General features: G+C 57.8%; 3 protein-coding genes across 3 annotated transcripts in view; 2 read left to right on the forward strand and 1 right to left on the reverse strand.

Moving 5' to 3' along the window:
* Positions 1-247: 247 nt before the first annotated feature.
* On the forward strand, positions 248-5,674 carry PLK3 (polo like kinase 3). Its single transcript, XM_006911414.3, has 15 exons — positions 248-1,009; positions 1,163-1,270; positions 1,365-1,481; positions 1,619-1,748; positions 1,834-1,921; positions 2,757-2,852; positions 2,951-3,149; positions 3,259-3,385; positions 3,588-3,679; positions 3,921-4,014; positions 4,147-4,230; positions 4,324-4,486; positions 4,638-4,767; positions 4,930-5,043; positions 5,150-5,674. The coding sequence occupies exons 1-15, from the start codon at positions 800-802 to the stop codon at positions 5,339-5,341; spliced, it is 1,944 nt and encodes a 647-aa protein (XP_006911476.1). The 5' UTR covers positions 248-799; the 3' UTR covers positions 5,342-5,674.
* On the reverse strand, positions 5,652-7,201 carry TCTEX1D4 (Tctex1 domain containing 4). The gene is made up of 2 exons (XM_025046421.1): positions 6,464-7,201; positions 5,652-6,358 (listed from the first exon to the last, which is right to left on the reverse strand). Exon 2 carries the CDS (start codon positions 6,345-6,347, stop codon positions 5,688-5,690), a length of 660 nt encoding a protein of 219 aa, XP_024902189.1. The 5' UTR covers positions 6,348-6,358; positions 6,464-7,201; the 3' UTR covers positions 5,652-5,687.
* A 77-nt stretch (positions 7,202-7,278) lies between these two features.
* Positions 7,279-8,604, forward strand: part of BTBD19 (BTB domain containing 19) — a 5,943-nt gene continuing 4,617 nt past the window's right edge. The window contains exon 1 of the mRNA XM_006911416.3: positions 7,279-8,568. Within this exon, the coding sequence (XP_006911478.1) occupies positions 8,483-8,568 (86 nt within the window). The 5' untranslated portion in view covers positions 7,279-8,482. The remainder of the gene's footprint in view (positions 8,569-8,604) is intronic.

Below are 8,604 nucleotides of genomic sequence, written 5' to 3' on the forward strand. Positions count from 1 at the left end.
AACCCCAAATCTGCACCCCCGAGTGTGGAAGTAGGTAGCAAAATTTGGTCTGGCACATGGTAAAAGCCTTGAATGTCAGGTTCTGTTTGACCCCAAAAGTCAGCATGACAGCGCCGGGATCCCTTTCCTGTCCTGCTCCCAGCAAGCCAGGCTCGATTTGGGAGTATGTAATTTCTCTCAGGCCCGAAATGGGGCAGCACTGAGTTTGGCCTTCTGGCCCAGGACGTGGGACAAGCGCTCGGTCACTCGCACTTAAAGAGGAGTGTTGGTGACACGCCCAGGTGAAAGCGAGCGCCGCCCCTGCCTCTCTCCTCCGGGCTGGAACTCTGGTCCCCTTGGTTGCTGGGGAGACTCCCCAGATGCCCAGCACCCAGTCGGACCTCAGCATAAACCCCGAAGGATCCGGAAAGAAATGGGCCCCCAGTCGCCAAGGAGGGTTGGGGTAGGGACGAAGAAACGGCTGGCGGCTGTATCCGGGTGGAATCTGCACGGTGCCTAGTAGCATGGCGGCGCCTTTAAGACCTGAGCAGGAGGCTGGGCCTCGAGGTGCGTTGGCTGGGAGGAGTAGCTTCTCGATGACGTAAGGCGGGCGAGGGGCGTGGTTTCTCGGTCACCGGCCTCCAGGAAGGGGGCGGGCTCTTAATGACGTGACGCCGGGGAGGGGACAGGCGTTCATTGATAAAAACGCCGGGCTCCCACTGGCCCGAGCGCAGCGTAGCAAACCTCGGCAGCGCCACGCGCGGCGGGGCCCGGGCGGAACCGAGAACGAACCCAGCCCGCGTTGCGACGCACCGTCCGCATGGAGCCCGCCGCCGGCATCCTGTCCCCGCGCCCCTTCCCGCGTGCGGCCGCTCCACCCGCGCCACCCGCGGGTCCCGGACCGCCTCCGCGTGCCATGCCGGGACTTGAGCTGGAGTCGCTGGCAGGGCCGCCGGCGCCGGACCCGGGGCGCCTCATCACGGACCCGTGCAGCGGCCGCACCTACTTCAAAGGCCGCCTGTTGGGCAAGGTGAGCTGGGATGGTGTTTGCGAGGGCCGAGGCCCTTGCCATCCTCTTATCCCGCGCGGGGCGGGGCAGGGGCCCTTGTCTTCGGAGAGGGGACTTCTGCGGGCCAGATCCGGTTCCCCTTGGAGCACCTTACCTGATGTCCCCTCCTCATAGGGGGGCTTCGCCCGTTGCTACGAGGCCACTGACACAGAGACGGGCAACGCCTACGCGGTCAAAGTCATCTCTCAGAGCCGCATCACCAAGCCGCATCAGCGCGAGAAGGTGAGCCCGGGCCCAGGCCCAGCGGACGAGGGGTGGGGTAGGGACAGTGGCATGAGAGCCCTTGAAAGATGACAACCTCGCTCTCCTATTGCAGATCCTAAACGAGATTGAGCTGCACCGCGGCCTGCAGCACCGCCACATCGTGCGTTTCTCGCACCACTTTGAGGATGCTGACAACATATACATTTTTCTGGAGCTCTGCAGCCGAAAGGTGAGGGATAGTGATGGGGAGGGGAATAAAGGGAGCCTTAAGACCGAAAGCTAGAGTCCTGTCTCTTCCTCCTCGAGCACTGATGGAGGGAGGGTCAGGAATGGTAGACCAGAGGCTGAGGCAGTGGCTCTCTGCAGTCTCTGGCCCACATCTGGAAGGCCCGGCACACCCTGTTGGAGCCAGAGGTGCGCTACTACCTCCGGCAGATCCTTTCGGGACTCAAGTACTTGCACCAGCGAGGCATCTTGCACCGAGACCTCAAGCTGGGTGAGACTCCTGAGCCGGCAGGATGGGGTTGGGGGTTGGGAGGCAGAGAGAAATGAGTCTGACACACCTCTCTGCCCCCGTCTAGGAAATTTTTTTATCACTGAGAACATGGAACTGAAGATGGGGGATTTTGGGCTGGCAACACGGTTGGAACCCCCAGAACATAGGAAGAAGTGAGTGTTTACAGAGGGGGGTGGCCACAGTCTGTGCGTGACATAGATGACGTGAATGACAGACAATATGTATGTGGGAAGCACAATGACTGATGTGTGTGTGTGTGTGTGTGTGTGTGTGAGAGAGAGAGAGAGAGAGAGAGAGAGAGAGAGAGAGAAAAGACGATGGGCCGTTTTTGTGTGAAAGTGGAGGTGGCAGCCTGGGTTACTAGAACTGGTGGAGAGGTGAAGGTTCTATGAGTATCTAAGTCCCTGAGACAGATGGGGATATAAGGATTCTCGGAGGTCTGTGACTGATCTTATATGGATGGGAGAATGTTACATAAACATTGTACGTGTGAGACAGACTGAGAGGGTGGGAATGGCAGGACATGACACCCTGTATATGTGTAAGAAGACCTTACTGTGGCCATGACTAGGTTTGAGTGACACAGATAGCATATGTGGCAGATGAGTATTTATGGGGGATGTGACAGCTGGTGTTGTGTGTGTGGCACAGACCGTAGGAGGTGACAGCCTGTATGGGTGTCTGACAGACGGGGTTTGGGGAAGGAGGAAGGGATCAGTGATGGACCCTCTGTTGACCCTGGAGGAGGAGGCTGAGTTGGAGGTCAGGGCCTCCCTCTGTCCTATAGAGCAGCTGAGCAGCTGGGCCAGGCAGATGGGTGGGGACTCAGCTGCCATCCCCGGCATCCATTGTCCCAGGACAAGCAGGAGTTCTCTAGTGTTTGGTAACAGGCAGCTGCTTTGTCTGGACTCACAGTGGGGGCAGAGATGAGGGGACTAGCTTAGCTGGGCTGGGTCTGAACCTTCTCTCCTCTCTACCCCTTTTCAGAACCATCTGTGGCACCCCTAACTATGTGGCTCCAGAAGTGCTACAGAGACAAGGCCATGGCCCTGAGGCAGATGTGTGGTCTCTGGGCTGTGTAATGTGAGTCCTAGGGTCATCTGCACACAGATGGGTACATGGGTAGGATGGGTAGGGAATCCCTTCCACTTAACTCCTGACTCCTTATCTCTGCCCAACAGGTACACACTGCTATGTGGGAGCCCCCCCTTTGAGACAGTCGACCTGAAGGAGACATACCGCTGTATCAAACAGGTTCACTACACGCTGCCTGCCAGCCTCTCACTGCCTGCCCGGCAGCTCCTGGCCGCTATCCTTCGAGCGTCGCCCCAGGACCGCCCCTCAATTGACCAGATCCTGCGCCATGACTTCTTTACCAAGGTCTGTGGATTACCTAAGTCCAGTTCATACATTCCTAGGGGATTGAATGAGGGCAGGTGACAGGACTCCTGAGGCCTCTCTTTTCTGCTCACATGGCTCCACTCCTCAGGGCTACACCCCCGACCGGCTCCCTGTCAGCAGCTGCGTGACAGTCCCAGACCTGATACCTCTTAATCCAGCTAGGATTCTGTTTGTCAAAGTTACCAAGAGCCTCTTTGGCAGGAAGAAGAACAAGAGTGAGTCTGGGATAGTAGTGGTTTAGAGGGTACAGAGCGGCAGGGGGGCTTGTTACACACATTGTGGGGGTGTGAATGTGAGTGCCTGTGAGCCCTTGGGGAGAGCGTGTGTTATAAAGGCACTTGGGTCTGTTTATCTGTATTATCTCTGTGGGAAGAGGGGCTGGACAGGATTCTGAGGGCTATGTATATCCCCATCCAGGTAAGAACCATCCTGAGGAGCAGGACGAGGTCTCTTGTTTAGTGAGCGGCCTCACTCGGACATACATTGGCCATCAGGATGCCAGGCCTGAGGTGAGGTGCTCACACGGGCAGTGTTCCCCTGACTCACCTTCACCCTAGCAGCTGCAGGAAGCTCAGGATAAAAGAAGCTGGTGAAGCATCTAGCCTCGTGGTGGCCTAATTGGCTGTGTCTCATTAGCCAGGCAGGGCTGACCTGGGGTGCCCTGGGTGCCAGGGCAGGGCTGGGCCATGGACTCTCAAGGATTTGGATCCAGGGCCCTAGCTCAGTCCTTTGCCCTACTCAACCCTCCAGGCTCCAGCAGCTCCTGGTCCAGCCCCACTCAGCTTGGTAGAGACAGCACCTGAAGACAGCTCACCTCGTGGGACACTGGCGAGTAGTGGAGATGGTGAGCAGCCAGGAGTATGAGAGGCGCTAGAGGTTGCTGGGGCTGAGACCAGGGACCAGAGGGAAGTGGGCAGAGGGACATGGCCTGGGTTCTGGGGAACTTATGCCTAATCTGAGTACCCTGTTCCTTCAGGGTTTGAAGAAGGTCTGACTGTGGCCACAGTGGTAGAGTCAGCCCTCTGTGCTCTGAGAAACTGCCTGGCCTTCATGCCCCCAGGTAAGGTTGGGGTCTGGTACATGTGACTGGTGGTAGGAATTCTTTGGCCGAGAGGCCAGGAATAGGTCCTTACTTCTCCCTCTCCCACGACAGCGGAACAGAACCCAGCTCCCTTGGCACAGCCAGAGCCTCTGGTATGGGTCAGCAAGTGGGTTGACTACTCAAACAAGTTTGGCTTTGGGTATCAGCTATCCAGCCGCCGTGTGGCTGTGCTCTTCAACAACGGCACACACATGGCCCTGTCAGCCAACAGAAAGTAAGTGTTGTTATGGGGTGCCTTGTATCCAGACCACTGTAACCAGTAGGGCTGCACCTTGGTGTGTGCTCCTGGGCTTGGGGGCCTGGAGTCTCTCAGGGAAAGGGCATTGGTGCTGGGTTCCCTCTGACCTCTGTCTCCTCCCCTCCAGGACTGTGCAATACAATCCCACCAGCACAAAGCACTTCTCCTTCTCTGTGGGTGCTGTGCCTCGGGCCCTGCAGCCTCAGTTGGGTGTCTTGCGGTATTTTGCTTCCTACATGGAGCAGCGCCTCATGAAGGTGTGTGGACTGGGGTGGGGCACATTTAGGACTAATACCTCTTAGTCCCTTCCTATTGCCATTTGTGTGGAGGCCTCAAAGCTAAAGGCTGAACCTCTAAGGGAGACATCAGTGGGGAGGGGCCTGAATCGTGTCAGATAAGTGACCTGTCTCTGCTCCCAGGGTGGAGATCTGCCAAGTGTGGAAGAAGTGGAGGTACCTGTTCCCCCACTCTTGCTGCAGTGGGTCAAGACTGATCAGGCCCTGCTCATGCTGTTTAGTGATGGCACTGTCCAGGTAAGAGCTCTTCCTGGAACTGGGAAGGTCTGAGAGGCCTAGGGTGCTGGGGAGGAAATCGGACCTGGGGCCTAGGCCTTTATCAGTGTCACCCTCCTGTGCACAGGTGAACTTCTATGGAGACCACACCAAGCTGATCCTCAGTGGCTGGGAGCCCCTCCTTGTGACTTTTGTGGCCCGCAATCGTAGTGCTTGTACTTACCTCGCTTCCCACCTTCGGCAGCTGGGTTGCTCCCCAGATCTACGGCAGCGGCTCTGCTATACTTTGCACCTGCTCCAGGACCGCTGCTCAGCCTAGGCCCCAGCCTGCAGAGCAGGCTATGACTCAAGTCCTCAGGCCTGATGCCTGTGCCTGTAAGGCTCTAGCCCTTGCCTCTGTGGCCCTCCCTGTCCCTTTGGTGCCTCACTGGGGGCTCTGGGCCTAATCCCCCAGGGAATCAGGGACCAGCTTTACTGGGGTTGGAGGTAGCCTGTCTTAGCTGCCTCCTATCCCTTCTCCAAGAAAATCCTGAGCCTTAGCCCCCAGCTAGGGGGTGTTATTTATGGACCACTTTTATTTATTGACATTTATTTATTGGGATATGCGTCCCATGGAGGGCCTCCTCCTGGAATAATAAACCATTTTGCAGAACTTGGAGGCTTCTTCACTCACAGTAGAGCCCGTGGACCATGGCCACTGCGAAAAGTGAGGCGTTGGTGAAGGTGGCAGAGGCCAGGCCATCGCGCGCCTCGTCCCAAAGCGCACGGCTGACCACATGCACACCCTGGCCAGTGCGTGGCCCCAGCACAACGCTGCACACCAGCTTGTAGCGCGGCGGGCTGAGTCCACGCAGGCGCACATGCACTAGCTTGCACAGCTCTCGTGCCAGGGGCCCCGCCTCCATGCCAGAGTAGCAAGTGTCCTGCAGCCCTGAGGCCAGTGCCTCCTCCAGGGCACGCTGCGCTTGTGAGGCCTCCCAGCGCTCCCCTGGTGCCGGCTCTGTGCGATACGAGGGCGCCATCCTCCGGCTGGGCACCAAGGGCAACCCCAAGAAGCTGGCCCGCGAGCCTAAAGGGGGCACTGGGCCCAGGGATGCTCGCCGACCCCCAGGACTCACACCTGATCCGGCCAGTGAGTTGCGGCGGGAAAAGGATGAGGCCAAGCCCAGTACTGAGCCACGGCGGGAAGCTGGGCCCGGACCTGCTGGTCTGGCCTCATCAATGCTGGACAGCCGTCCTGGAAGCCGCAATGGTGATAGTTTCAGCCCCGGGTCTTTGGCAGCCTCCTCTTCCTGGCATCCGGTGGGCAGAGGCCTGCCAGCCATGGACCTGCTGGCTGGAAGACCCACACTTGAACAGAGTGGCCCTCACTGGCCATCTTTGTACACCACCCAGTTTCTTACTTGGTGATAAAGGTTTTTACTCCCTAACCCCTTCTTACCTGTGTTTCTGAGACAGATGAATCAAATAGTCCCAGGCAGTGTGGATTCCTAGGTGCTAAGAGGGTTAAGGGCTATACCAGACATAAGAGAAGAAATGCCCAGGCTTTCGTCTTGGGCTAGTCCCTGCCCCCTGAGCTCTACTTTCACCTGAGCACTTTGGAGGCTAGCTAAATGGGCTCCTTTTCTCCCTTCCACCCGACTGCCAGCAGGAGAAGGGAGAGATGTATCTGCCCTTTGCCTCAGCCTACACAACGTTGCCTCAAACCCCTAAACCCCTAAGACAGATGGACCCAACTCCAACCCCACAGGCCCTTCCAGCCCTGTGGGTATTGAATCCCGAAATTTTTTACCCCTACCTGCTTCTAGAATGCTGGCACAAAAATCTCCCCATAACTGGCTGAGGCTGGGGGAAGCCAACTCGGGAAGTTCCTTCCACCCTCTGCTTTTGGCCTCTGGCCCTACCTCCAAAATCAGTTCTGAGATGGCTGCCCTCTTCTCCCGAAACTCCCGAAACTCCCGCAGGCACCCTGAGTCACCTGCGGACTTTGGCCTCTGAGCTCTCACAGCCCTTGCCTGGCTGGCCTGACTGGCATGTGGGAGTGAAAGAGCCCCTTGCCTGTGTTGTGGCGTTGCCATGGGTTGCTGGGTAAGCACTCCTCCCTTCCTGGTTCCCTCCCTCCAGTCTTGGCTCAGGCTTAACCTGGGAGTGTTAACTCTGAGCACATGCTGAGTGCAGGGTCCCTGAGTCATCAGGGGAAAGGGGACAACGAGGGGGGGGGAGGGGGAGGAGTTAGAGCCCAGGGGCACGTTACCATGACAAGGATGGCTGAGGGAGCAGATTTAGAGAGGGGCTCTGGTCATAAAGGTGTGCCTACCCCAGGACTCTTAAGCCACTGTCCATTTCTCCCTTTGAGAAGAATGGCTCTTCACTCTTGTGGGAAATTCGGAGTAGGCCTGGGATATGGCCAGACTTTGAGGGTACGGGGGTGGCTGCTCGGGAATCAGGATCTGGGCCCACAGGAAGGAGCACTTCATAACTATCTTCTCCCCATCGGTCTAAACAAGGACAAACATTTCCGCTCCCTGAGCAGAGATAGGGTGGGGCTTGGCTGACTTCCTCAGCTCTGGGCTGCCTTAGCTCAAGGGAAGGAAGGATGAGAGATGGTGGGCTCCCACTCTGGACTGAGCATCGAGCCTCCTGACCCCGGCTGACCCAAGTACTCTGGGACTTGTCCCTAGCTGGCCACAGCCCATGTGTTGCATTTCAGGGATGCCAGAGGCCATGATTCTTCTGTCAGAGCTGACACCTCCTCACCTGACCCCTCTCTAAGAGGAACGGGACTTCCTCCTCCCAAAAAAAGCCCTGTCTGGGCCCTGAAAACCCGTCATGAGAGTGAGAGTTTTCTCTGTTGAGTGGTGTTCCCCAGACTTGGTTAACCTGATCCTGGCCCTGTGTGCACGTGGGTGGAAGGGGAGGAGGGGCAGGGAGTTTGAACTCTGAACCCAGAACAGGCGGGGTCTAAGACCCTCCGACTCTGCTTAGGGCCCCTCTGAAGTCTGAAGTTTTCCCTGGACCTGTGAGAGGTGGGCGGGGCCTCCTCAGGCCAGGCTCCAGTTTCCGTGGAAACCCACAGGCTTCCCACCCCAGCGGCTGCCTGGGCAGGCTCCCAGCTGGGCTTTGTCGGCAGCCAGCCTCTCCTCCCTGTTTGGTCAGCTCCATCTCGGCCTCTCTTGGTCACCTTCCTGAGTCCCCATCCCCAAGCCGAGCCTCTGGCCTCCTCCACCAGCCTCTGATGCCTTTGACCTGGGCCTCTCCTGCCCCATCCCTAAACTTCAGCTTCTCAGCAAACAGGCCTCCCAAACTCCTGCCCCTCCCTCCCAGGCCTTTCTAGTCTCCTCACCAGATGTAGGGGCTGGCCAGGCCTCCTGCTCCTTCCCACCTACCACCTCCCACATACCAACAGACAATAGGCCTACTAGGCTATTCCACCCACTTATTCCCCTGCCTCACCCCACTCATGGAGAACCCAGGACTGGTTGTGCACGGGGAGGCTGCGCCTTTTTCCACAGCACTCCGAAGCCTCGTCAACAATCGCCTATACAGGTGAGGGTGTGGGCCCTGTCTGTGGGTATTTGATAG

This window comes from Pteropus alecto, unplaced genomic scaffold (genome assembly GCF_000325575.1).
Source record: "Pteropus alecto unplaced genomic scaffold, ASM32557v1 scaffold484, whole genome shotgun sequence".
Classification (NCBI taxonomy): domain Eukaryota; kingdom Metazoa; phylum Chordata; class Mammalia; order Chiroptera; family Pteropodidae; genus Pteropus; species Pteropus alecto.

What these genes read in the sequence shown, in the direction of transcription:
- PLK3 (XM_006911414.3), top strand. Translation starts at nt 800, where the DNA reads ATGGAGCCCGCCGCCGGCATCCTGTCCCCGCGCCCCTTCCCGCGTGCG. An exon ending in TGGCAGGAAGAAGAACAAGA is followed by an intron (nt 3,386 to 3,587) that starts GTGAGTCTGGGA and finishes ATCCCCATCCAG; the next exon opens with GTAAGAACCATCCTGAGGAG. An exon ending in CCTGGCCTTCATGCCCCCAG is followed by an intron (nt 4,231 to 4,323) that starts GTAAGGTTGGGG and finishes CTCCCACGACAG; the next exon opens with CGGAACAGAACCCAGCTCCC.
- TCTEX1D4 (XM_025046421.1), bottom strand. Translation starts at nt 6,347, where the DNA reads ATGGCTGGCAGGCCTCTGCCCACCGGATGCCAGGAAGAGGAGGCTGCC.